The sequence below is a fragment of the Schistocerca piceifrons genome, chromosome 3 (assembly GCF_021461385.2).
Source record: "Schistocerca piceifrons isolate TAMUIC-IGC-003096 chromosome 3, iqSchPice1.1, whole genome shotgun sequence".
Classification (NCBI taxonomy): Eukaryota; Metazoa; Arthropoda; class Insecta; order Orthoptera; family Acrididae; genus Schistocerca; species Schistocerca piceifrons.
This window is the reverse complement of record NC_060140.1, coordinates 329221909-329248745: the sequence shown is the minus strand read 5'-3', so window position 1 is coordinate 329248745 and position 26837 is coordinate 329221909. Positions and strand designations below refer to the sequence as shown.

The 26837-nt window shown below is 45.5% G+C and overlaps 1 protein-coding gene across 1 annotated transcript; it reads left to right on the top strand.

The window, feature by feature from the left end:
- Positions 1-97: 97 nt before the first annotated feature.
- On the top strand, positions 98-22670 carry LOC124788630 (noggin-like). Its single transcript, XM_047255900.1, has 4 exons — positions 98-358; positions 7992-8132; positions 8184-8360; positions 19673-22670. The coding sequence occupies exons 1-4, from the start codon at positions 98-100 to the stop codon at positions 20225-20227; spliced, it is 1134 nt and encodes a 377-aa protein (XP_047111856.1). The 3' UTR covers positions 20228-22670.
- The last annotated feature ends 4167 nt before the right edge of the window (positions 22671-26837 follow it).

The window sequence follows — 26837 nt, the reverse complement described above, 5'->3', positions numbered from 1 at the left end:
GAAATTCCTTTGTGGCCGTTATTTGTGGCGGCTGTTTGTTCTACAAAGTTAGACGCACTGCGGAGAGAGCTCGCCTAAAGCGCGGTTAGCGGCGTAAATGAGTTGCGAGGCGCGAGTCAGATCCCGCACGTATAACTGTCCCCACGTGCGCGCGACCAGCACCGGACTCGTTTACGAGGCTATAAGGCGGTCGGCGGCGCCTGCGCGCCGCTGTTTAGTCTGCCCGCCGGCGCCGGCTGGCCACCCGGTTGCCTCACGCGCCGCGCGCCGCAGGCATAACTCACGCGCCGCCTCGGGCAAAACAAGCGACGCCCCCGCGGTCACAGAGTGTTGTCTGAGGTTACTTACGGCGTGCAAGGTGAGCTGAGAAAAAAGTGAATCTCTCCGCAAATAATAGAATGTCGTCTTAATAACAAATCGATTTGTGTGAATGACCTAAATATTTGTTACGTATAATGAAATTGCGAGGTACCCTCAGGGTTGGTACGGCTCTGGCCATCATCGTTGTGATATTCAGGATATTCAGACGTTTACGCACGTTTTATTTTACTTTTCTTTGTTTTGTTTTGATGAGTGCTGATCTGCTGTCTTCAGATACCTGTTTGTTGTTTTTGTGGTCTTCAGTTAGAAGATTGGTATGATGCTTCTCTCCACACTAGTATATCCTGTGCAAACCTCTTCATCTGTACATAAATACTTGACCCAAAAACTATACGCACATGCTTAATGTATTCATCACTCAGGCTCCCCCGACAGTTACTCCTACACTTCCCTACATTTAGAAATTGACGACTGCTTGATGCCTCAGGATGTCTCCTATTGACATATCCCTCCTTTAAGTCAAATTGTTTCATAAATTTCTTTTCCCCCCAATTCCGTTCAGTACCTTGTCATTAGTTATCCGATCTACCCATCTGATCTTCAGTTCTACATCTACATCTACATACATCCTCCGCAATCCACCATATGGTGTGTGGCGGAGGGTACCTCGCACCACAATTACCATCTTCTATCCCTGTTCCACTCCCAAACTGAACGAGGGAAAAATTACTGCCAATATGCCTCTGTACGAGCCCTAATCTCTCTTATCTTATCTTTGTGGTCTTTCCGCGAAATATAAGTTGGCGGCAGTAAAATTGTACTGCAGTCAGCCTCAGATGCTGGTTTTCTAAATTTCATCACTAGCGATTCACGAAAAGAACGCCTCCTTTTTTTCTCCAGAGACTCCCACCCGAGTTCCTGAAGCATTTCCTTAACACTCCCGTGATGATCAAACCTACCAGTAACAAATCTAGCAGCCCGCCTCTGAATTGCTTCTATGTCCTCCCTCAATCCGACCAGATAGGGATCCCAAACGCTCGAGCAGTACTCAAGAATAGGTCGTATTAGTGTTTTATGAGCGGTCTCCTTTACATTTCACAAATTTCTATTTTCTTACTGTCTAAACTGCGTTTCGCTTGTATGCTAAGCCACTTATCATCAGAATAGATTTTCTATTAGCATGTTGTATCGTCTGCACTTCGGCCACTATCTTTTATTTTCTTGCCTAAATAGCAAAACTTAAAACTAATGTTGTCCGCCCCCGTTAGTTGAGTAGTCAGTGTGACAGAATGTCAGTCCTAAGGGCCCGGGTTCGATTCACAGCTGGGTCGGAGATTTTCTCCCCTCAGGGACTGGGTGTTTCATCTCCATCGACGTGCAAGTCGCCGAAGAGGCGTAAAATCGAAAGACTTGCATCCGGCGAACGGTCTACACGACGGGAGGCTCTAGTCACACGACATTCATTTTTTAACTCCTAATGGTCATGTATAATTTCCTAGTCCCTTCACCATCCGTCGATTTAATTTGACTTCGATCCATTACCCTTGTTTTATTTCTATTTATTTGTTTATTTTCTGTGTCCACCTTCTAATTTCTGTCCAAGACACTACCCATATATTTCAGCTTCTGTTCCGAGTTCTTGTGCGATTATAATGATATCAACAAACCTCAAGGTTTTTATTTCTTCTCCCTGATCTTTAATTCCCCTTCCAAATTTCTCTTTGGTTTTCATTTAATACTTTCTCATTGTACAGAGTGTATAACATCGTGTTTAAATTACAGCCTGATCTCATTATTTTGTCAACCACTGCTTCCCTTTTGTATCCTTCGACTCTTATAGCTACAATCTGGTTTCTGTACAAGCTGTAAATAATTCTCCGTTCCCTATATTTGACCCTCCGACGTTGAGAATTTCGAACACTCCAGTCCAGTCAACAGTGCAAAAACTTTCTCTAGATCTACTAATGCTATCAACGTAGGTCTGCCTTTCTTTAATGTATCTTTTAAGATTCGCAGGGTCAGTATTGCTCTGCGTCTTCCTACATTTCTTTGGAACCCAAAGTGATCTCCTCAAGGTCGGCATCAACTATTTTTTCTATTATTCTATAATTCGTTTCAGTATTTTACATCCATTACTTATTAAACAGATGGTTTAAGCAGCTGCATTCTCTCTTATTCGAATTATTACACTGATCATGAAGTCTGAGGTTATTTTGGCTGTCTCACATATCTTGTACACCAGATGAAATACGTAGTTTTGTCATTGCTGGATCTCCCAAGAATCTTCATAGCTTTGAGGGAAAATTCCTCTCTATGAAAGCACACTGGATAAAAAATTAGTCGCCCCGAATAAACATCACGCTAATGTCGTGTAACACCTCCTCAACAGGGCAAGGGAGGGAGTCCATCAGTCTCCTCCTGTATCTCATACTCAGCTGAAGCCTCGCATTTATAGTTAGGTCCTCCAACCAGATTGGGGGGGTGTTGGTTGGTGTAATTCACACTCTGTTCAAAACAGTCCTAGACATGGGATTAAGGTAGCGTAATATAGCGAACCACGGTGCCTATTGAGTATTCGTCGAAAAAGAAACGTATGCGTGCAGCTGTGTAAACAATGCTGCTGACATTTTGGGAGTGCCCACAGGCGATACAAGTGTTGTGGCAGTTTGTGAGTAACGTGAGTTCTTAATATACTATGCGTTAGTTGGCAGCGGGTCAGTTTAAGTGTATTGTATTGGTCTATTTACCCAACGTACAACATCAATGTAACTACTCTGTGGTAGTATTGTGTCATCTCAATGAGCTAATATCTTAACGTCGAATCAAATGCTCTTGTCACATATACTAGATGTAGAAATGTCGCTGTTTCTACGTTCAGTCAACTGAAAAGATTTAGTTCATGGTCTGAACTGCATGATCATCAGACATTATCTTTGATAATAAATAGTGAGTGCTGCAAAAAGAAGTAGTTGTTTCGTGGATTCTGTTCCGTATGTTAATGTACCTCGTTTCCTGGAGCTAAAGGACGTTTTTTCACTCACTGTACCGCCTTCTGTTGGAGAAGCAAGTCGGATGTAGAAACTTGTTCAGAGTTGTCCACTGCGAAGGCCATCGACGTCAGCTTTTAAAAAAGAAAATTAAGAGTGACAGAATATTATGTTCGCATTGATTTATTGCCAAGTAGCGTGTTTAAGCACAATTTGTTCTCGTTTTATGCCTGTCAACACTTCTATTTCGGATGAGTAGGCATACGGCATCCACTGCTGTCAGTCTTACATTAGAAGTCAAAGAGTAAAAATTTATTACTTGGCAGAACTAAAGACGAAATATTTACAGAAGACATCGCTTATATATTCTTCATCAGTTGTGAAACAGGACAAGGCGTGATGAACGAGATTCATTCATCATTACCTGTTACTAAAGACAATTTTTATGTGAAAGAAATGTGACAGAAGATTTACTGAAGAATTTTCTTTGATGAAATACGTTGAATATATGTAACCCTTTTTGAAAATTAAACCATTAATTCAGATGGACTCCAATGCATTTTTAGATTACGTTACACGTAGGGAAATAGAAAAATCAAATCACTTGCATCATCTGTCTCTGAAGCAGATTTTCAAAGTGTTGCTTGCTACCCGATAGACCTAACATTGGAGTGTGTTGGAACACAACTGTAGGAGTCTTAGTTCTACTAGAAGAATGCTGAAGCTGCTGTCTCGTATCAGACCAGATGCGGCTCTGAATTTTATCACACTAATATTTGGTGCATTAACTTTCAAAAACATTCTCAGTACTTAAAAATATGAAACACCGCTCAGACTTCAACCGAAAGTGCACATTGGACAGTGTAAGCCAGGAGATCAATATATACCTCAACAACCTCCACTTTGCCGATTAAATGATTCTCTTCACAAGTATACTATCTAAAATTTGCAATGGACATCGTATTTTAACGTTTTATTTAAAAGTTAAAACCATTCACAATTTGCTTCAAAGACAGTAATGGTGCAAATAGTCCTTCCTCACTGTCGACGTCAAATGCAGGAAGTGGTCATTTGTGAGTGGTTAAATGATTTGCTTATGTATTTATTTAATTCATTTCGATCCTTTACGATGACAAGCGACTTCTTCAGTACGTATTTGTTCCTTCTTTCCAATACCTTTTCATTTTCCCGCACCTCGTGATTCCTCCTGCTCCTGTTACCTTAATTTTGATCCTATTACGCCCACCTATAATTTTCCACTGTTTTACAATAGCCGGACATGTCTTGCTTTACTTTGCAAGGATTTTTTATTTCAATCGTTTTCCAACCATCCCCTGACTTATTTCACGTATTTGATACCATTCAAACATACTGCTTTACGTATCTTGGTCGATGTATTGTCGCTCATCTTCTTGATGCGTCCAGCAAATGTCAGTATTCTGTTTCGTGCCGCATATGGTGCCAATGTTGTGCCCACCTGCGGCTATATCGTGAGTATAGAAAAGACATCTGACCAGTCTGTAGTGAATACGGCAGCAATCACTAGTTTACCGACTTTGAACAAGGGATGAAAATCGATGCAAGTCGCATGTATCATAGCATATTGGAGATAACACAAAAGTTCTGGTTTCCGACATCAAAACTGTCTAACATGGATCTTCAGTATCGCAAAGATACTTTTACCTCGCGAGTACACCGTCACATCAGATGGGCACCGTTTTGAAGGTGGGCTGTCAGGAACCCATTTGTGCCAGGACTGTACGGAGACAAATACTCCGCACTGTTTTCAGCATCAGACGACCGAATGGTGTCGTAGTGCCTTCCCATGACCTCGGGCACTGTGTAGTTTCTGCAGTATTGGGGGCCTGTCTATTACACCGACGAAGAATCTGCCACAGGATCCGGAATTTGATTGGTTCCACTAGCGATTCAGCAAAAGCCGTGAACACGGCAGTGTCTACGAGGTACACTGTCAAGTCACATTAACGCGACCCACCGTCCAAAGAGTAAATAACGACTTTTGTGATGCGGGACGCTGCAAGTAGCGACCATGGAGGTTCTGGAAGGTAGCATGACGGCTGTAGTGCAGTGGCCAGCTGCGCTAGGTTTCTTGGTTGAGAATCCATGATGCGAACAGCCCGATCGAGATCGCCCCACAGATTCTCTGTTGGGTTTAGATCCGGGGAGTTTGGTCGTCAGGGGAGTAAAGTAAACTCATCCTGGTGCTCTTCGAACCACGCACGTACACTGCGAACTGTGTGACACGTTGCGTTATCCTGCTGGTAGATGGACATTTTTTGGGAATTTGTGGTAAGTTCCTGTGGGACCAAATTGCGGAGGTCATCGGTCCCTAGGCTTACGCACTACCTAACCTAACTTAACAACACACGCACGCAAGCCCGAGGGTGGACTCGAACCTCCGACGGGGGAAGCCATGACAATGCGCCTAAGACCGCACGAGTATCCCGCGCGGCTAGATGGACATGGCCCGATGTATTGTGTTGATCCATTGTGCCTTCCAGAATGACGTTATCACTGAGGGAATGCCACGAAAACATTCTCCAGACCACAAAGCTCCCTCCTCCGGCCTGGAAGCTTCCGACGATCGTTGCAGCATGTTTGCTTTCAGACGTCTGACGCCGTACACACCAATGGCCGTCTGTCTGATAGAGCATAAAACGTGAATCATCTGGGGAGGCCATCTGTCGCCATTCAGTAAACATTCGGAGGCAGTATTGACGTGCAAATTCCAGCCTTCGTCGCCGACGAACAGTTATCGGCATGGGTGCACGAACCAGGCGCCTGCTGCTGAAGCCCATATGCAGCAACTTGCTTTGGTGTCTTACAGTGATGTCCGCGTACGTCTTCGGCGGTACCGTGGTGAGCACAACCTGGAGGGCTGCGTAGTGGAGCGGAATAGCGGACGAACAGCAGGTGTGACGGTTTGGGACGCCATTGGTTTCAACAACCGATCTCGCACCGTACGTACTGTGGGCACTTTGAACAACAACCGGTACCTAATGGAGGTTGTGGATCCTGAGGTACTCCCCCTTCTTCAGGCATCTCCACAGGCCACATATAGCGAAGAATGTACAGGCTTTCTTCGAAGAAAGACGGGTACCATTGCTTCCCTGGCCTCCACGTTCGCTAGACATGTCGCCCATCGAACATGTCTGGGATATGGTTGGTCGGAGTCTGGTACGTCATGGTCCTTCAGTAACTGGTGTCACGGATCTGTGGCCACGGCGTATACGGTCCGACAGGGTCGGTGCAGAGCTGTCACACAAGGTGGAAACAGTACAGCGAGTGCCAGTATGCATCGTCGACGTCAAAGGAAGCATATCGGCATGTGAGCGAGTTCGAATGGGGCAGAATGATCGCTCTCCAGGAAACAGGGTTGTCATACCGTGACATTTCGGCTCGCACAGGGCATACTGCTACGTCAGTGATGCATGTGTGGAAACTGCAGGGTCTGACTGATGACCTAAGACGTTAAGTCCCATAGTGGTCAGAGCCATTTGAACCATTTTTTGAAGCTGTGGCTAGAGGAAGGTCGTACGCAGCGACGAGCGGGAGCTGGACCACGGAACATGGCCACAGCACGGCATGACTGTCATCTTGTTTGCATGGTCATTACGGACCGTACAGTATCATCCACAGTGTTGGCTCATCTCTGGAGTACTGCAACATGTGTGAACTTGTCTGCATTGACGATTCGTCGCCATCTGCCGCAGGTTGGACTGGTTGCACGCATGCCATTACGTCGGCTTCTATTGCACAGTAACCACAAGCTCGTCCGACTGCAATGGGCACGTGAACACCGTCACTGGAGTGTTGAGTGGCAACATGCAATCTTTTCAGATGAGTCCCGCTTCAACGTGTCCTACAGTGATGGTCGCATACGTGTCCAGCGATACTGTGGTGAGCGCAACCTGGAGGGCTGCATTGTGGAGCAGCATAGTGTACAAACAGCAGGTGTGCTGGTTAGGGGTCCCATTAGTTACAACAACCGATCTCGCCGCGTACGTATAGCTGGCACTTTGAACAGCAACCGGTACCTAACGGAGGTTGTGGAGCGTAAGGTACTCCCCCTGCTTCAGGTATCTCCACAGGCCAATGCCCAGCCACATACTGCGAGGAATGTACAGGCCTCCTTCGAAGAGCGACGGGTACCACTGCTTCCGTGGCCTGCACGTTCATCAGATATGTCGCCCATCGAACACGTCTGGGATATGGTCGGTTGGCACCTGGTGCACCAGGGTCCTCCACTAGCTGGTGTCACGGATTTGTGGGCTCGGATACAGACTGTGTGGAGGGAAATCCCTCAGGAACGTATTCAGAACCTTACTGATTCAGTGCCACGGCGTATAGCAGCTCTAATTGCAGCGTATGGTGGCCACACGACATACTGAATAGTAGGGCTCAAAGGACATGTACAGATTTGAACAGGTAATAATTTGTTGCTTGTCATGTACCTGACCTGTGGTATTAAATTAATTAAATTCACGCGTTTCCTTCTTCGTGTTGCAGTTTCAACAAACGGTAGTGTATTTCGCGTATGGGGGCAAAATACTGTCTCCTCACAAGCATTTCACCGCTTGCTTTATTGTTTTGTATTTGAAGGATGTACAGGCGGAGTTTGTAAGGAGCTGGTTACAAACCTCTTGCTCGGTATGTGTGCAGATGGAGCTGCTGTGGACGTGGTGCCTGTGGCTGGTGCTGGCGACTGCGGCGGCGGATGCGCACCTGCACGCCCACGCGCGGGCGCACCCGCACGACCGGCGACTGGAGGCGGAGGCCTACGGCTACGACCACAACCGGACGGCCGGCGCGGGCGCGGGCGCGGGGGCGGCGGCGGGCCGCGTGTCGCGGCGCGGGCTGTCGCCGGAGGACGCGGGGCTGAAGCCGTCGCCGCCGGGCGACGAGTACCCGCTGCCCGAGGAGCCGCGGGACGCCAGCCTGGACCCCAGGCCGCAGGACCTCAACGAGACGGCGCTGCGGGCCCGACTCGGCGTGCACTTCGACCCCTCCTGCATGAGCATCACGCCCGTCGTGAGTACCGCAAACGCACTATGACTTCAGCTCCACGTGATACCCCACACCAAACCTCTACCTGCCTTAAGCAGTGACTAGTTATAATAATACGGCCTCAGGACACGACGAAATTTTCTCTTATGGCTTTTTTGAACACTGCAATAGTATACGGACCAGTCATATTAGGGGGAACCAACATTGGGGCAGACTGGTTGACTTTTGCGGATGACATGACGACTCTACAGGGTCTGACAAAAAGGTGAAGCACCGATGAGATATGGTTGGATGTCTGTGTAACTTCGTATTCACACACGCCGTCGGCAGGTATGTACACTACTGACCAATAAAACTGCTACACCAAGAAGAAATGCAGATGATAAACGGGTATTCATTGAACAAATATATTATACTAGAACTGACATGTGATTACATTTTCATGCATTTTAGGTCCATAGTTCCTGAGAAATCAGTACCCAGAACAACCACCTCTGGCCGTAATAACGACCTTGATACGCCTGGGCATTGAGTGAAACAAAGCTTGGATGGCGTGTACAGGTACAGCTGCCCATGCAGCTTCAACACGATACCACAGTTTATCAAGAGTAGTGACTGGCGCATTGTGACGAGCCAGTTGCTCGGCCACTATTGACCAAACGTTTTCAATTGGTGCAAGATCTGCAGAATATGCTGGCCATGGCAGCAGTCGAACGTTTTCTGTATCCAGAAAGGCCCGTACAGGACCTGCAACATGCGGTCGTGCATTATTCTGCTGAAATGTAGGGTTTTGCAGGGATCGAATGAAGGGTAGAGCCACGGTTCGTAACACATCTGAAATGTAACGTCCACTGTTCAAAATGCCGTCGATGCAAACAAGAGATGACCGAGACGTGTAACCCTCGCCACCCGATACCACCACGCCGGGTGATACGCCAGTATGTGCGTTAAACGCGATGTCGTCAAACACGGATGCGACCATCATGATGCTGTAAACATAACCTGGATTCATCCGAAAAAAATGACGTTTTGCCAATCGTGCACCCAGATTCGTCGTCGAGTACACCATCGCAGGCGCTCCTGTCTGTGACGCAGCGTCAACGGTAACCGCAGCCATGGTTTCCGAGCTGATAGTCCATGCAGCTGCACACATCATCGAACTGTTAGTGCAGATGGTTGTTGTCTTGCAAACGTCCCTATCTGTTGACTTAGGGATCGAGACGTGGGTGCACGATCCGTTACAGCCATGCGGATAAGATGCCTCTCATTCGACTGCTGGTGATACGAGGCCGTTGGGATCCAGCACGGCGTTCCGTGTTGCCCTCCTGAGCCCACCGATTCCATATTCTGCTAACACTCATTGGATCTCGACCAACGCGAGCAGCAATGTCGCGATACGATAAACCGCAACCGCGATAGGCTACAATCCGACCTTTATCAAAGTCGGAAACGTGATGGTACGCTTTTCTCCTCCTAACGCGAGGCATCACAACAACGTTTCATCAGGCAACGCCGATCAACTGCTGTTTGTGTATGAGAAATCGGTTGGAAACTTTTCTCATGTCAGCACGTTGTAGGTGTCGCCACCGACGCCAGCCTTGTGTGAATGCTCTGAAAAGCTAATCATTTGCATATCACAGTATCTTCTTCCTGTCGGTTAAATTTCGCGTCTGTGGCACGTCATCTTCGTGGTGTATTAATTGTAATGGCCAGTAGTGTAAATACTTGAGAGTCACAATTGTCTGTCGCAGCTAGAACAGCAGACAGTTGGGATTAGAGCTGTTCGTCTTCAGTTTCGGTACTGGACCAGATGGGATATACACAAAGAGCGTGAACAGCGTCGATATTGAGTGGCCAATGTGAAGTACACTGTGATGCCACGTACTCGTGCAAGCCAGCGTTATCAGCACCTGACAGAGTTTGAAAGGAGACTCGTTGTGGTTTTCTATTTAGTCGACCTCTCGAATTGTTCAGTATCGAGATTCGTGGGGCATTCAGAAGTGACAGTGACCGATTGCAGGATTACATGGGAAAGTAAAACTTCCTTCCAGATTAAAACTGTGTGCCGGACCGAGACTCGAACTCGCGACCTTTGCCCTTCGCGGGGAAGTGCTCTACCATCTGTGCTACCTAAACACGAAACTCGCCCCATCCTCACAGCTTTACTTCTGCCAGTACCTCGTCTCCTACCTTCCAAACTTAACAGAAGCTCTCCTGCGAACCTTGCAGAACTAGCACTCCTGAAAGAAAGGATATTGCGGAGACATGGCTTAGCCACAGCCTGGGGGATATTTCTAGAATAAGATTTTCACTCTGCAGCAGAGTGTGCGCTGATATGAAACTTCCTGGCAGATTAAAACTGTGTGCCGGACCGAGACTCGAACTCTGAACCTGTGTAACCCGAGTTCGAGTCTCGGTCCGGCACACAGTTTTAATCTGCCAGGAAGTTTCATATCAGCCCTCACTCCGCTGCACAGAGAAAATCTCATACATGGGAAAGTGACGGCTGTCATACATGTCGTCAGGGTTCCAGTCGACCACGTCTGACCACCCCAAGGAAGGTTCCCCGTATTGTGCACCATCACACCTCTTTGCATCCGCATCTGGCGCCAGAGAACAAGTAATGGAGTCTCTCCAGCACTCTACACCATCCCGCACCAGACCACGGAGTCACGATCCCATGCATCGAGTACAGTTAATCAGAGTCTTTACGAGTGCGTTTGCAGCAGTGCCGTGGCGTTGAAGCATGGACGGATGGTGAATCACATCACAGTGTGTTGGACCAATGTCGGCAAATATGTTAGGTGACCTGTGGGCACGTTCCATTTTCCCACGTTTTGGAGAAGCACAGTCATATTACTCCTGGCGTCATGCCTTGGGTAGCTTTCAGGTGACAGCTGATAGTGCTTTAGGTAATTCTAAGAGCACAGCGGTACATCTCGGACATCCTGTGTCCTCATGTGTTACTGCTCATGCGATAGTCTCATCACGCCATTTTTCAACAAGAAAAGGCTCGTCCACGCATGGCACATGTCTCTATACACTGTCTGATTGATGTTGGCCAGCAAAATCTCCAGATCGGTCCCTGATGCAAGGTAGGATCAGCTCTTATGTCAAATCCGTCTCAGTGGCAGTATCCAGGATATGAAGTGTCAGATACAAAAGTTATGGGCCAGCTTCCCGGAGGACAAGATACAATTGCTTTGTGATACCTTTCCCAACCGATTCAGTGCATGCTTCCAGGTCAGAGGGATGCTATGTCATACAGATAGGTGGGCTCATAACAGCTAAGTTCTTTGTAAATTTGATTAATTTTTGTAATGGCAAAATAGTATCAGATACCATCTCAACCTGTGAAGTTTCATTTCGTTTCCTCGCTCCCTTTGTGTGCTTCACCTTTGTTTATCGAGAAGAATGTGACAAAACATTCAGATAGCGGAAAATCTAATAGAAATCCGCAAAGAAACGGCAGAAAGAGTAGGGCTTCAAGTATTATCAGGAAAAGCAAAATGCATGTGTAGCAATAACCTGGCGCCACAAATTCTAAAACATATACACAGAAAAGTCGAGACACTTTCTGAGTTACAATATTTATGTGAAACTGTGTAGGAACCTGGCCTATAAAAGATTGGTTACGAAGTTCGCTGTCACAAAATGAAAACGATCTTCAGACTCAAAAAGACATCTATAACAGAGAATGCATCTCAAAATACATAAAACTGGTACACTGCTACACTGTCATCAAACCATAGTATCTTTTGGGGGCTGAAACACTCGTTTTAAATAGAAAGAGGTTCATAGAAGAAATCAAGGAAAGAGAGCGAAAATTTTGGGTCTAAATTATACTGAAGACTATGCATAAGGACTGTTGTTGTTGTTGTTGTTGCTGCCTTCAGTCCAGACAGTGGTTTGATGCAGCTCTCCGTGCTTCTTCATCTCCAAGCAACTACTGCACCCTACAGCTTTCTGAAGCTGCTTAGTGTATTCCTCTCTTGGTCTCCATCTACGACTTTCACCCTCCCCGCTCTCCAACATGAACTTGATGACCCCTTGATGCCTCAGAGCATGTCCAAGCACCGGATTCCTTCTTCTAGTCAAGTTGTGTAACAAATTCCTCTTCTCCGAAATTCTATTCAATGCCTCCTCATTAGTTACACTATCTACCCGCCTATTCTTCAGCATACTACTGTAGCTTATTTCTAAAGCTTCTATTCTCTTCTTGTCGAAACTATTTATCTTCCATGTTCATATCCATACATGGCTACACTCCATACAAATATCTTTAGAAAAGACTTCCTGACACTTAAATCTATACTCGGTGCTAATAAATTTCTCTTCTTCAGAAACGCTTTTCTTGCCATTGCCAGCCTGCATCTTATATCCTATCTACTTCAACCATCATCAGTTATTTTGCTCCCTAAATAGCAAAACCCATCTACTACTTTAAGTGTCTCATTTCCTAGTCTAATTTCCTCAGCATCACCTGATTTAATTAGACTCAATAATAATAAAACAGTATCAACTTTAATAATGCACTGTCAGCTTTCATTGCCAGCACTTATTTCAGTTAAAGATAATCGATCGTTACTCTGTTGGTGGAAGGTCAGCATCCATATTTCATTTTACTTAACTCTTCCGTTTCTGTTGAAATTGTCAAGGTGTTTGTCAATTTCTGTTATCGCTCTATACAAGGTGGAATGATATAGCGTTGTATTGGAAATTGTTATTATATTTATTTATCATATTTCATGGCCTGTGTTTCGAAAAGCAAATTCCACTACGGGCAATTTAGCGGTTTATCCAAAACGACAGTGCCACTCAAGTGTAGATAATCGAATGCTACCAATTCTTTTTTTGGTCCTAATTCCAAATAATATGATCTAAGGGTTCCAATGTACACTTGGTCACAACTACAAGCACATGTGTAAACGCCTGCTGTTGCTAGAGTATGACTTACATCCTTTGCAGTCTTCAGGCGTTCATTATTTTCCTCATGGGTTTAAAAATCTCTTCAGCCACACTGTTGAGAAAAATTTCCCAAGTAGGATCAGTAGCCTTGTTACTAAAAGGGAGGAAAACACAATGATAATTTCAGCAGAAGAGAATGGATAAAATAAAATACAGTATGAATGCTGACTTTGTGTCTACAATGTACCGTTTGATTACCTTTAATCGAGAACGAAGCCATCGGCCCGAGATAATCACATGTCTGGCATCACCCGAAGAATTGTGGTGCCCGCTATGCAGCTCTATAAATTAGGCTCCTCTCAAGGTTTGGATGCAGTTGCCGATTTATCTCTGGAGATGTACCCCGCCGATAGGGATCCAAAGTCAGTGAACAGCTGTATACATTGACCACGGTTGGAGGCCGGAAGTTTTAACTGAAGTAAAAAACCGGTACATGGAAGCGTACATTGCAACCGACTATCTTTGACAAGGTATAACCTTCACATCTGATCAAAACCGATTATATGAAGGTTGGCGAAAATACCAACAGGGGATCTGGAGTTTGGAGCCAGTAAGCTCAGGGATGTAAGACTTGTGAGTATCCGGGGTTATCATATCATCAAACGCAAAAGTTGAAGATGACATAAATGATAAAGTAGGGAAAGTCAAGAGGCTCGTATGTCAGCTAAACTGGATCCTTTGGAATAACGAGCTAATAAAAAGGACCAAACGGGAGATAATCAAAGATGGTTCAAATGGCTCTGAGCGCTATGGGACTTAACTTCTGAGGTCATCAGTTCCCTAGAACTTAGAACTACTTAAACCTAACTAACCTAAGGACATCACACACATCCAAACCCGAGGCAGGATTCGAACCTGTGACCGTAGCGGTCGCGCGGTTCCAGACTGTAGCGCCTAGAACCGCTCGGCCACTCCGGCCGGCGGGAGATTATCGTTTAGGTGTTGAAAACATCACTTCGTCCAGAGCAGAAATATGGTCCATCCTGGATCAGGTATAAATATAGAATACTGAATTAAAATTATAAAAATTAAGTGAATAACTGGTGGAGTGCATGTTTATTTGCTGTCGTTATTTGTGTCAAAGTTAAATCACGAAACGTTAAACACTACATACTCAGGATATATCTACGACTTACGTCTCATTCCATTAACTAGACTGAATATATATATATATATATATATATATATGAAATTCGACTGCAAAAGTAATTACAGTGAATGTAATTACTTACTAATAAGTTGAATCTTTTTTCCAAAGTTTTTGCACTACAAATTTAATTTAAGTTTTATTATTAACGTCCTGCGGTATGTTAACATTTTAATGCTTAGTTAATTTTCTGAAATGCACTAATTCAGTGACGGTCGTGTTTTGATGTAAGTAACTGACACGCTACACGCTTCATACTTGTTGACAAATTGTTTTATGGTATCATACTACAAACGTCATGCAAATCCACGAAGACTAAATCGTTCTCTATCCCTCTGGCAATTGTCTTCTTTTTTAGGATTCTGTAATGTGAATATTTCATCAATACATGAGCGCTCTGATATAAAACCATCCTATTCTTCAGCTATTGTAACCTACATATCTATTCTTTCTTTTAAGATTATCCCATATAGTCGTCCTAGCTCTACAGTAATTTCTGCAGTCCTGTTTATTGTCCTTCTTATAGATGAAGTAATAACAAGCTTTTACCATTCTCTGGGTACCTGGTTCTCTTTGAAGCACTTATTATACAACTAGTCTTTTCCCCACAGCTTCGCTCACGTATGTATTTGACACATGCATTGCACACATGTCCCCCTTCGCCCTCTCTTTGTCTACCTCTTCCTCCACCCTCAATATCTTTGAACATCTCATCCCCCCCCCCTCTATCTGTCCACCTCCCTCTTCCCCGCTGTCATTGTCGCTCCTTCTCTCTGACCATGTCTTCCTCCCCATCCACCTAACCATATCCATTACTTGTCTCTCTGTTCATCTCTTCCTGCCCCTACTTTCTTTTCAACCTGCCCAGTACCCCTATACACCTTCACCTGCCTCCTACATCACCCCTTCTTCCTGTCTCTCTGTCTACTTTCTCCACCCCACTTTCTGTACCTTTTCTCTGTCCATCTTATCTGCCTTCCTTCTTTGTCCATATCATCCTCCTTATACTCTCTCTGTCCATCTACTCAATCTCCCCTTTCTCTGTCTACTTCATCCTCTCCTCCCCTCTGTTACTATCCATCTCATCTCTCCCTCTCTGCTGAATTGTACTTATCTAGACATGTAGCCCCTTGCAAAACAGATCGATAATGGCAGCTGATACTATTCCCATGACAAACCAATCATGCATGGTGGCCTACACACCAGGGATTTGAAAACCGTTTTTGCCCCTGAAGTGTAGGCTGCCCTGCCGTGCGGTTCTAGGCGCTACAGTCTGGAGCCGAGCGACCGCTACGGTCGCAGGTTCGAATCCTGCCATGGGCATGGATGTGTGTGATGTTTTAGGTTAGTTGGGTTTAATTAGTTCTAAGCTCTAGGCGACTGATGACCTCAGAAGTTAAGTCGCATTGTGCTCAGAGCTGTTTGAACCATTTTTAGGCTGCCCTACAAAGCAGGATTGATAAGGAAGGACTATACTGCTGGAAACCCCTAGAAACTAATGAAAGCTAAAATGTTTATTGCTTACTACTTTTCCATCATTCATGCAATAAAAGTACCATATGAGGCATGACGCTATAATTTATTACTTCTTTACTACCAAATGAATTCGTGATACATTATACAGAAAGTCTGCACATATAAAATTAAATTTAACTGCAAAATTTTATCACCGTATGACACATAGTTCAGGAGATATAGCGTCTTAAGCAGTGACAAGAGTGAAAAACTTCCGCATTATGGCTCACGTTTAAATTTATTACATCTTTGCTATAACTCTACTAGTAATAAATTTTGCGGAGAGTATCCTGTGTTGCGCTGAATGTACCTAAAAAATTATGTCATTGTAAAACACATCATTCAAGAGACATGACGTAGTAAACGTTAAGCACAAGGCCGGACGCTGCATGGTACGAGCTTGGACGCCCAGATATAAAAAACAATACCTGGGCAATGCTGGGTTTCTTCGCTATGCAGGATGATTTTTCCACCGTGTACAAACTCTAGGGATTATTCGAAGAAAAAAGGTCTATGAACTCATGTGCGAAAATGCATAGTTTCCATGCTACAGATGAGTTATTCAGTCATACTTTGTTACAGAGACTGCGGTCGAATACGTGCTGTACCATGCAGCCACAGTTGTAGTATGCATGGTTTTCTTCTAGAGGGTAGTACTGTTCCTCATACGTCATGCCCTAGCGCCCTCTCCTTCCAAAGTAACTGGTAATGTCGTGTGCCAACCACTTCTGTTGCTGATTCGCCTTGCAGTGGATGTGACACAGCGTTGCACACAATGGTTCCGTATTCAAATCGAGAGTTGCCGACATGGTGTTTACTTGCGGAAACGCAAATGGCAACGCGTGGCGGACAGCAAGGTTTTATCAGGAGACCTTGCCCACCGACTAGAACCACAGCATTCAACATTTGCAACAGTGTTTCTCCGTTTGTGTGAGACAAGGTCGTATCAGAAAGCAGAAAATCATAAAGGACGTACCCGAAATGTTGGGACATCAGGCTTGGAGGAAAATGTGGTTAACACTGTGGAAGAGGACCGCCGTGACAGTACCAGGCAGTTGGCCCGCGAGTACAGGGTAAGCCAGACTACCGTGTGGAACATTCTCCACGACAATTGTTACTAGCACCTTACAGCTTGAGCAGGGCTCACTAACGATAGACTTTCCACACCGGGAGCAGTTGGCTCTGGTTTCTTCACCAACCATGATGCCGGGATTTCTGTCATATATCCTATTCAGAGATGAAGCCACCTTTACGCGGAGTGGTATCTTGAAGTTTCATAATAGTCATCTGTGCGACAGTATGCAGAACCTTCAAGGTATGGTAACACCGAATCATCAGCATCGGTGCAGCCGGAATTTGAGGGTCGGGATAATTGGCGACCGTATTTTGGGACCAGTCCTCCTTCCACGTCGCCTAACAGGCCGGAACTATCGGGGCTTCTTGCGGGTGACTTTGTCTCCCTTACTGGAAGAAGTGACATTGATTATTCGAGGGGTTATGTGGCTGCTACATTCTGGCACTCCAGGCCACTTCGCAGTTAACGTCCGGACACATCTCGATCTTGTCTTCCCCGTTCAGTGGATCGGTCGAGGGGGTCCAGTTTCAAGGCCTGGTCGTTCACCGGATCTCAACCCTTGCGATTTATGGTTATGGGGCCATCTCAAATGTATCGTTTATGCAGAGCCCACTCCAGATGAGGAGACACTGGATCAGCATATTCATGCTGGCTTCGATGCTATTCGGATTCAGCCTGACCGATAACGTGCGGGACAGAACATGCCACGGAGCGTACTCACATGCGTTGAGGCGCATGGAAAGCATTTTCAACACATACTGTAGCAGTGGCAGCATGGTACAGCGCCTATTAGAGCGCACTCTTTGTAACAAAGTATGACTGAAGAACTCATCTTTAGCATGGAAACTATGCATTTCCGGATAAAAATTCATTATACTTTTTTTGTACCGCATCCTCTTAACGATCAATCAAATGGTTCAAATGGATCTAAGAACTATGGGACTTAACATCTGAGGTCATCAGTCCCCTAGACTTAGAACTACTTAAACTTAACTAACGTAAGGAGATCACACAAATCCCTGCCCGAGGCAAGATTCGAACCTGCCACCGTAGCAGCAACACGGTTCCGGACTGAACCGCTCAGCCACAGTGGCAGGCTAAAGGATTAATCCCTAGAGTTTGTACAGGATGAAAAAAATCACCCAGCATATTGGGCCAAGATATTCACAACCATAAGAGTTGCCTTTATTTACTCTATGTACGCTACTGGCCATTTAAATTGCTACACCACCAAGATGACGTGCTGCATACGCGAAATTTAATCGACAGGAAGAAGATGCTGTGATATGCAAATGATTAGCTTTTCAGAGCATTCACACAAGGTTGGCGTCGGTGGCGACATCAACAACGCACTGACATGAGGAAAGTTTCCAACGGATTTCTCATACACAAACAGCAGTTGACCTGCGTAGCCTGGTGAAACGTTGTTGTGATGCCTCGTGTAAGGAGGAGAAATGCGTACCATCACGATTCCGACTTTGACAATGGTCGGATTGTAGCCTATCACGATTGCGGTTTATCGTATCGCGACATTGCTACTCGCGTTGGTCGAGATCCAATGAGTGTTAACAGAATATGGAATCGGTGGGTTCAGGAGGGTAACACGGAACGCCGTGCTGGATCCCAACGGCCTCGTGTCACCAGCAGTCGAATGAGAGTCATCTTATCCGCATGGCTGTAACGGATCGTGCACCCACGTCTCGATCCCTAAGTCAACAGATAGGGACGTTTGCAAGACAACAACCATCTGCACTAACAGTTCGATGATGTTTGCAGCAACATGGACTATCAGCTCGGAGACCGTGGCTGCGGTTGCCCTTGACGCTTCATCACAGACAGGAGCGACGAACCTGGGTGCACGAACGGTAAAACGTCATTTTTTCGGATGAATCCAGGTTCTGTTGCATCCGTGATTGGCGACATCGCGGTGAACGCACATTGGAAGCGTGTATTCGTCATCGCCATACTGGCGTATCACCCGGCGTGATGGTATGGGGTGCCATTGGTTACACGTCTCGGTCACCTCTTGCTCGCATTGACGGCACTTTGAACAGTGGACGTTACATTTCAGATGTGTTACGACCCGTTGCTCTACGCGTCATTCGATTCCTGCGAAGCCCTACATTTCAGCAGGATAATGCACGACTGCATGTTGCACGTCCTGTACGGGCCTTTGTGGATACAGAAAATGTTCGACTGCTGCCCTGGTCAGCACATTCTCCAGATCTCTCACCAATTGAAAACATATGGTCAATGGTGGCCGAGCAACTGGCTCGTCACAATACGACTCTTGATGAACTGTGGTGTCGTGTTGAAGCTGCATGGACAGCTGTACCTGTACACGCCATCCAAGCTCTGTTTGACTGAATGCCCAGGCGTAGCAAGGCCGTTGTTACGGCCAGAGGTGGTTTATCTAAGTTCTGATTTGTCCAATGAATACCCGTTTATCATCTGCATTTGTTCTTGGTGTAGCAAATTTAATGGTCAGTAGTGTATATTCCATCCCAATGATTTCTCATTTTTCATATGCTTGAAAGCTTCACGAATTTATTGCGTGGTACTAAATATTGTAGTGTAGCCCGCATAGCGCACGTGTGGTACGGCGACATGAAGTGTGACGTGCTGTTGCAGGCGCCGGACGGCCGCGGCCACCACGGGGGTGGAGGCAGGGCGCACCCGGGCGGCAAGAGCAAGGGCCGTGCGCACGGCAGGCACCACGGCGAGGCGGCGGCGCCCGGCGAGTTCCCCTTCCGGCGCAACAAGCACGGCCGCCTAGTGCCCGTGGGCGAGATGCCCGAGGCGCTGCACAAGCTCAACCTGCGCTACTTCAAGCTGCCCAACGGCACGCGCGTGCGCACCAACTACCCGGCCAAGTTCCGCAAGAAGCTGCAGCACTTCCTGTGGGCGTTCACCGCCTGCCCCGTGGAGCACGAGTGGCGCGACCTGGGCGTGCGCTACTGGCCGCGCTTCCTGCGCCTCGGCCACTGCGCCGCCGGCGCCGCCTCCTGCTCCATCCCTCCCGGCATGCACTGCCGCCCCGACGCCAAGGTTGAGAAGAAGCTGCTCAGCTGGCGCTGCCTCGGCCGCCCGCCCAGCGACCGCCACTGCCAGTGGATGGACTTCAGCATGTTCATCGTCGAGAGCTGCACCTGCGCCTGCCCCAAGAACGACAGCGCGCACGACTGAGCACCGCCCTCCCGCGTCCCGGACCCCATACATCACTCGCACACGTACGGCTCCGCACCAAGTTCGTTTCCCTCCTCTCGAAAATTCCTTCAAATAAAGCGCTCTGCGCTGCATCCACGTACCACATCTCTGCTTTGTACTGGCTGTGAGCTACGTACCAAATGCTATCGATCAATAGATTGACTTACAGACATTCTCTGCATTTACCTTTTTAATACTCGTCCACGACATGCATTTAACAATACAATCGTCTTCATTCGCTCGAACGAGGAAATTCAGCAGTGAACTGATAACCTCCTGATACTCTGCCTTGTTATCTCCTCACTTGTTGTACCGTAGCTTTCTAACAGGGGTGTCTACCTGCTACTGGTAACACACTAATAACACAAACTTCTCCTGTACATCTTCCACGAGTCGATTCTTGTATCCAATTGGTCATTACATATTTCGGCTATCCATTACGCCGTATCGTTGAAAGGAAGCACTCGAACATACGAGGTAAATTACCAACCACTAGTCCCTTTAATATTGCATCTCCCCCCCCCGCCCTCCCCTCTCTTTCTCATTCCCTCTGTCTTCCTATCTCTCTCATGGGGAAGACCGCATCTTTATGGAGAAGCCGAAAGCCGTGTTTCATTCATCGCCGATCCTCTGTATATAGGCCCCCCCCTGTCCCGTTGTAAGTATTACGTTCAGTACACTAACTTATTCAAAGAAAAAGAAAAAGAAACATTACCTTCTCACAGTGACGCGAACGTCTCGAGCTCGTAGCACGTGAAATGCTACAACTGCTAGCTCACGTTACGGAGAAGCAGTAGTGACTCAGTCGGTGCAAACAGTGCGATGTCTTTTCGCGAATATGAGGCTACTATTGATATAGAGGACATTGCGCTGCGTGGTGTTTCTGACACTGGACGGTGTGTGGCGTGCAGTCGTCTTCCACCGGGACACACTCGCTGCCTTCGGGACTGTGACGAAGGCCAGCGCTTTTGCAGATAAGAAGACAGTGAGCGCTGCCCGGAGCGACGAGTGCAGTGTATCCAGGAAATCTCCAAACTTGTTCTGTCAAAGTGAAACCAGAGTCTTCAGCTGGAATAATTTTACTACTTTCTACTGTGTAATTTATGTACTATTTACTCTCTGACCCATGACAAACACGCTGCTGCCGCAGTCTGCCCGCTTGATTTAGACCTAATCACGCCGTAGCACTCTGAACTGTCATGGATATGTATTAAACTAGCTGTCGGCGTACTTTGCGGTGCATTTAACATCCTTTCCAATTTGTACGGTAACCATTAATCACACTCGTAATTTGTATGTGATGGGACTACTTAAACTAAAGTACTAAAATGCCTGCTAAACGCTGCAATACCAGCTCTTGTAACCATTAAGTCATTCAGCAGCCTTTAAATGTAGGCTGTGTTGTATTAGTGGATGCAGTGCGTCTTCAGTTTGAGTAGTTCACAAGTACAATCATCTCAAGTTGTAACATGCATCTGGGAACTGTAGCGCAAAGTTTTTCATAATAAGTGCAAATTAGTAAACATTGTTTTTCTGTTAACCTAAGCTATATAGATTTTTGAGCAATAAAGTCTCTGTAATGAATTTACAAGCCAGGGAGGCACAGTAAGAAAACGCAATTCAAATTCCAAGTGCACTTTGTTGCTTCGGCAAGAGCTTGGAGCAAAAAATAAATGTCTTCCACGTTCATTTCGACTGATATTTGTAGCAATTCGTGCATTACAGATATATAGTTTTCTATGCTACCATCACATCTCGCAATTATATGATATTCCATATAACAATTCTCAGTCGAGGTACTTTTTACACGTAACTGTCTATTAAGGGCTACGTTTGCGCACAATTTATCTCCACATATAATGTGTAATTACGTCAGTATCTTTTTGAAAATATGTCTTAGAACTGCTACTTTGTGTATTTACCACAAGATGATGATGGCCGACCGTCAAAGAAAGAAGTATGTGACTGGTAAAGAAAAACACACATACACAAACATAAACTGTACCATGCTCGCAGTTAGTATTTCCTCGGCTGGAGGATATGTGAGTTTACACTGTTTCATTTGCAAATGTTCTCCAATCGAATTATTGAAAACATTCCTGTATTAGTAATTACTGTAAATAGTTTAAATCAGTAAGCTTGAACGTATCTTTTTAGTTTCAATGTTCTACTTCTTCATGTACAAATTACGTTATAGTACTCAATACCTTTAAGATTTATCTAAATAACAGTCATTAAGTACGTTGTAAGATGTGTATTATATATAGCTCGTGCCCTAATGATAAATATAACATTGTACATAGTTACTGTCATTGTGCTGATGTTTTATTATGTACTTACAGATACTCCGTATACATCCAGTCCATGTAAACTTACAAGACACGTTTAGTGGTGTACACTAATTGTAACATACCAAAGGTTTAAGACACTACTTAATATAACTTATTAAAAAAGCCTACTTTTTACTTAATTTCATTTCATTCTGTGGGGTTTCCTTCGGATCCTACCTCTGTTTTCTTGATGGACGGTATTAAGTATTTACTTCCATTATTTATGTAAATTTCATGCGAGTAACTTTTTGCAGTGTACGATATTGAGAAACTCTTCGTTATTTTTTCTTTGTTACGTGCATGAGGCATAAGAATTATCTACCCGAGACTGAGTACAAAAGCACTGTAGATATTTTTGTAAATTGTTATTCATGATTACAAATCACGCGATGAACCCAATTCCACATAATGACACACACAATTCCAGGATGACCTTTCGCAGCTTTATACACTCCTGGAAATGGAAAAAGGAACACATTGACACCGGTGTGTCAGACCCACCATACTTGCTCCGGACACTGCGAGAGGGCTGTACAAGCAATGATCACACGCACGGCACAACGGACACACCAGGAACCGCGGTGTTGGCCGTCGAATGGCGCTAGCTGCGCAGCATTTGTGCACCGCCGCCGTCAGTGTCAGCCAGTTTGCCGTGGCATACGGAGCTCCATCGCAGTCTTTAACACTGGTAGCATGCCGCGACAGCGTGGACGTGAACCGTATGTGCAGTTGACGGACTTTGAGCGAGGGCGTATAGTGGGCATGCGGGAGGCCGGGTGGACGTACCGCCGAATTGCTCAACACGTGGGGCGTGAGGTCTCCACAGTACATCGATGTTGTCGCCAGTGGTCGGCGGAAGGTGCACGTGCCCGTCGACCTGGGACCGGACCGCAGCGACGCACGGATGCACGCCAAGACCGTAGGATCCTACGCAGTGCCGTAGGGGACCACACCGCCACTTCCCAGCAAATTAGGGACACTGTTGCTCCTGGGGTATCGGCGAGGACCATTCGCAACCGTCTCCATGAAGCTGGGCTACGGTCCCGCACACCGTTAGGCCGTCTTCCGCTCACGCCCCAACATCGTGCAGCCCGCCTCCAGTGGTGTCGCGACAGGCGTGAATGGAGGGACGAATGGAGACGTGTCGTCTTCAGCGATGAGAGTCGCTCCTGCCTTGGTGCCAATGATGGTCGTATGCGTGTTTGGCGCCGTGCAGGTGAGCGCCACAATCAGGACTGCATACGACCGAGGCACACAGGGCCAACACCCGGCATCATGGTGTGGGGAGCGATCTCCTACACTGGCCGTACACCACTGGTGATCGTCGAGGGGACACTGAATAGTGCACGGTACATTCAAACCGTCATCGAACCCATCGTTCTACCATTCCAAGACCGGCAAGGGAACTTGCTGTTCCAACAGGACAATGCACGTCCGCATGTATCCCGTGCCACCCAACGTGCTCTAGAAGGTGTAAGTCAACTACCCTGGCCAGCAAGATCTCCGGATCTGTCCCCCATTGAGCATGTTTGGGACTGGATGAAGCGTCGTCTCACGCGGTCTGCACGTCCAGCACGAACGCTGGTCCAACTAAGGCGCCAGGTGGAAATGGCATGGCAAGCCGTTCCACAGGACTACATCCAGCATCTCTACGATCGTCTCCATGGGAGAATAGCAGCCTGCATTGCTGCGAAAGGTGGATATACACTGTACTAGTGCCGACATTGTGCATGCTCTGTTGCCTGTGTCTATGTGCCTGTGGTTCTGTCAGTGTGATCATGTGATGTATCTGACCCCAGGAATGTGTCAATAAAGTTTCCCCTTCCTGGTACAATGAATTCACGGTGTTCTTATTTCAATTTCCAGGAGTGTATAATACATTACTGGTTGGTGTACGAGTCACTGAATGGTGCTCAATATTGAAATACTATCTATTAACACTGCCGATCGTTTTATTGCTGACGGCCGAGAAAGAGGGACATAGTAAATAGCTTTTATATATCCATTACGTAACAAAAGCAAAACAAAAAACGAAATTCGGACACAAACGCAGACATATGGAAATGAAAAACTGAAAAAGATTATAAGCGTAAGTTGTAGATATGGAGTAAGGAAACCATAGATACTAGGTTAATCAGTGAATAAATCTTACCAGAAAAAACATATAAGGTTGCTGTAAATTACGTAATTAATGATATAGCAGAATGAGGGACATAGAGCAACAGAAATGCTTGAGTGATAAATACTAGAACATGTAATACACGTTTTTACGAAACTGTGTGCAACAGGTACTCAGGGATAAAGAAAGAAGTAAACTAAATGACAGGGGTGAAGAAAGAAACAAACGAAAGCCTGAAGATAGCTAAGTAATAGAAGTCTTATACTGATCAGATGCAGTTCTTCAGGTAGATACGCTGACCATTGTTGTATAACAACAATAATACTACTCCCCTGCGTGAAACGTTGCTCGTTGAAGCAATGTACGTTCTTGATTTCAGGAATGGTAACTGTTATAGCGAATTTTTTTTCATTCAGTTACAAACAACATGTATTGACTTGCGATGACTTTACAGAACAGCGATGTATACTAAAGTGCACTGCTTTGCAAAACCAGCAGCACTGAAAAACAAGGAAGGAAATAAAAAAAACCTTACTGCGAAAATTATATAACTGCCCTCAATAGATTAGGTTATTCTCGGTAGCACATCTTTTAAAAATATTTTTTGCCTGTTAGGCTCTGTTTGTAGTTCCCCTAGCAACTGTCCAAGCAACACACATGAGGAATGAAACACGCTGTGTCATACCTCTTTTTAGTCACACACACACACACACACACACACACACACACACACACACTGACTTTAAGTTGACTTTAACGTGAACCATACACACAGAAATATATCCATCATATAACTGGTTAAAAATATGGGAAAAGAAAAAGGAAAGAGGACTAATAATCCACAGGGATATACCTTTCAAATATTACAGTTTTGAGCCTCTTACACTTCATCACAGAGTAACCAAGACTGTGCAAAAGCATGATACGTGAGAATTGTACCAACTATTTTAAATCGTCCTTGAGTAACAAACGGCTAACCGAAGGTGAGTAAATCTCTGTACTTCCGTAGAAGGATAATGTGAATGTCTAAAACGTTAAAATCATTTTTCCACCGGGGCTGTAAACTTTTGGTCAAAGCGGGAGTATTTCAAAAGCTTGTTAGCTTACTTGTGTCGCCGAGGAATTAAACTAAATGATAAACAAGCCAGTCAAGATGCGTCAATAAATTTTAATTTTTTAACAAAAATTTGCGGTCCAGTCGGAACTTTGATTTTGACCTTAAAACAGCTACGTATCAGGCGTGGAACTGTACGTAGACTGAGAACTTTTTGTCAAAAACACATGGTCGGCGACAGTCGTTAAAAATTTTTTCAAGAAAGAATTCAGAAAATGATAAAAGACACTGAAGAAATTTACAATTCTCTGAAAAATCTGATAAAATAAGTCCCATTTACGTACGATATCTAAATAGGTATAAGTTGCTATCAGCCTTATCACTACTCTTCGCAAGACAGCCAGTGACCCTGCAGCGGAAATGTGTAAGACACATTACAAAAAATTGCAAATAGATCAGAAAAATTATGAATATTAAGCTTCAACACCATTCAGTCAGATCAACAGCAGCACTGCGGAAGGGACACGTAAAGGGAACCAAAAGAAGTCAAAGTGACAACGTTGAGATTAGTTGTAGGTAATGAATGTCACAAAAAAATGGCTCTGAGCACTACGGAACTTAACTTCTGAGGTCATCAGTCCCCTAGAACTTAGAACTACTTAAACCGAAATAACCTAAGGACAGCACCCGCATCCATGCCCGAGGCAGGATTCGAACCTGCGACCGTAGCGGCCGCGCGATTCCAGACTGTAGCGCCTAGAACCGCTCGGCCACTGAGGCCGGCAATAAATGTCACAGATACATAATGTGCCGATAAGAATAATTTACCAGATACTGTAACCGACAAGACCTTTCCTCCAAAAAGTGTTTTAGCAGCTCAAAGTCTGACGCAACCAGTAGTAAGATAAGCCATGACCACTTTCTTCTGTATCAGATTCCCAACTTTTGTAGATTTCGAGCAAGGAGGCACAGCTAGGAAAAAGGAGCATCCAAAACGGTGTTCAGACTGAGACCCTGACACCAGCTCAACATTCCAGTCATTTTACATTTTACTACCCTACGTACGGATGGGACAGACATTAACCA

Coding starts and splice junctions, on each gene's coding strand:
- LOC124788630 (XM_047255900.1), top strand. CDS start 98: ATGAGTTGCGAGGCGCGAGTCAGATCCCGCACGTATAACTGTCCCCAC. Junction 359..7,991: donor GGTTACTTACGGCGTGCAAG/GTGAGCTGAGAA, acceptor GTATGTGTGCAG/ATGGAGCTGCTGTGGACGTG. Junction 8,361..19,672: donor GCATGAGCATCACGCCCGTC/GTGAGTACCGCA, acceptor GTGCTGTTGCAG/GCGCCGGACGGCCGCGGCCA.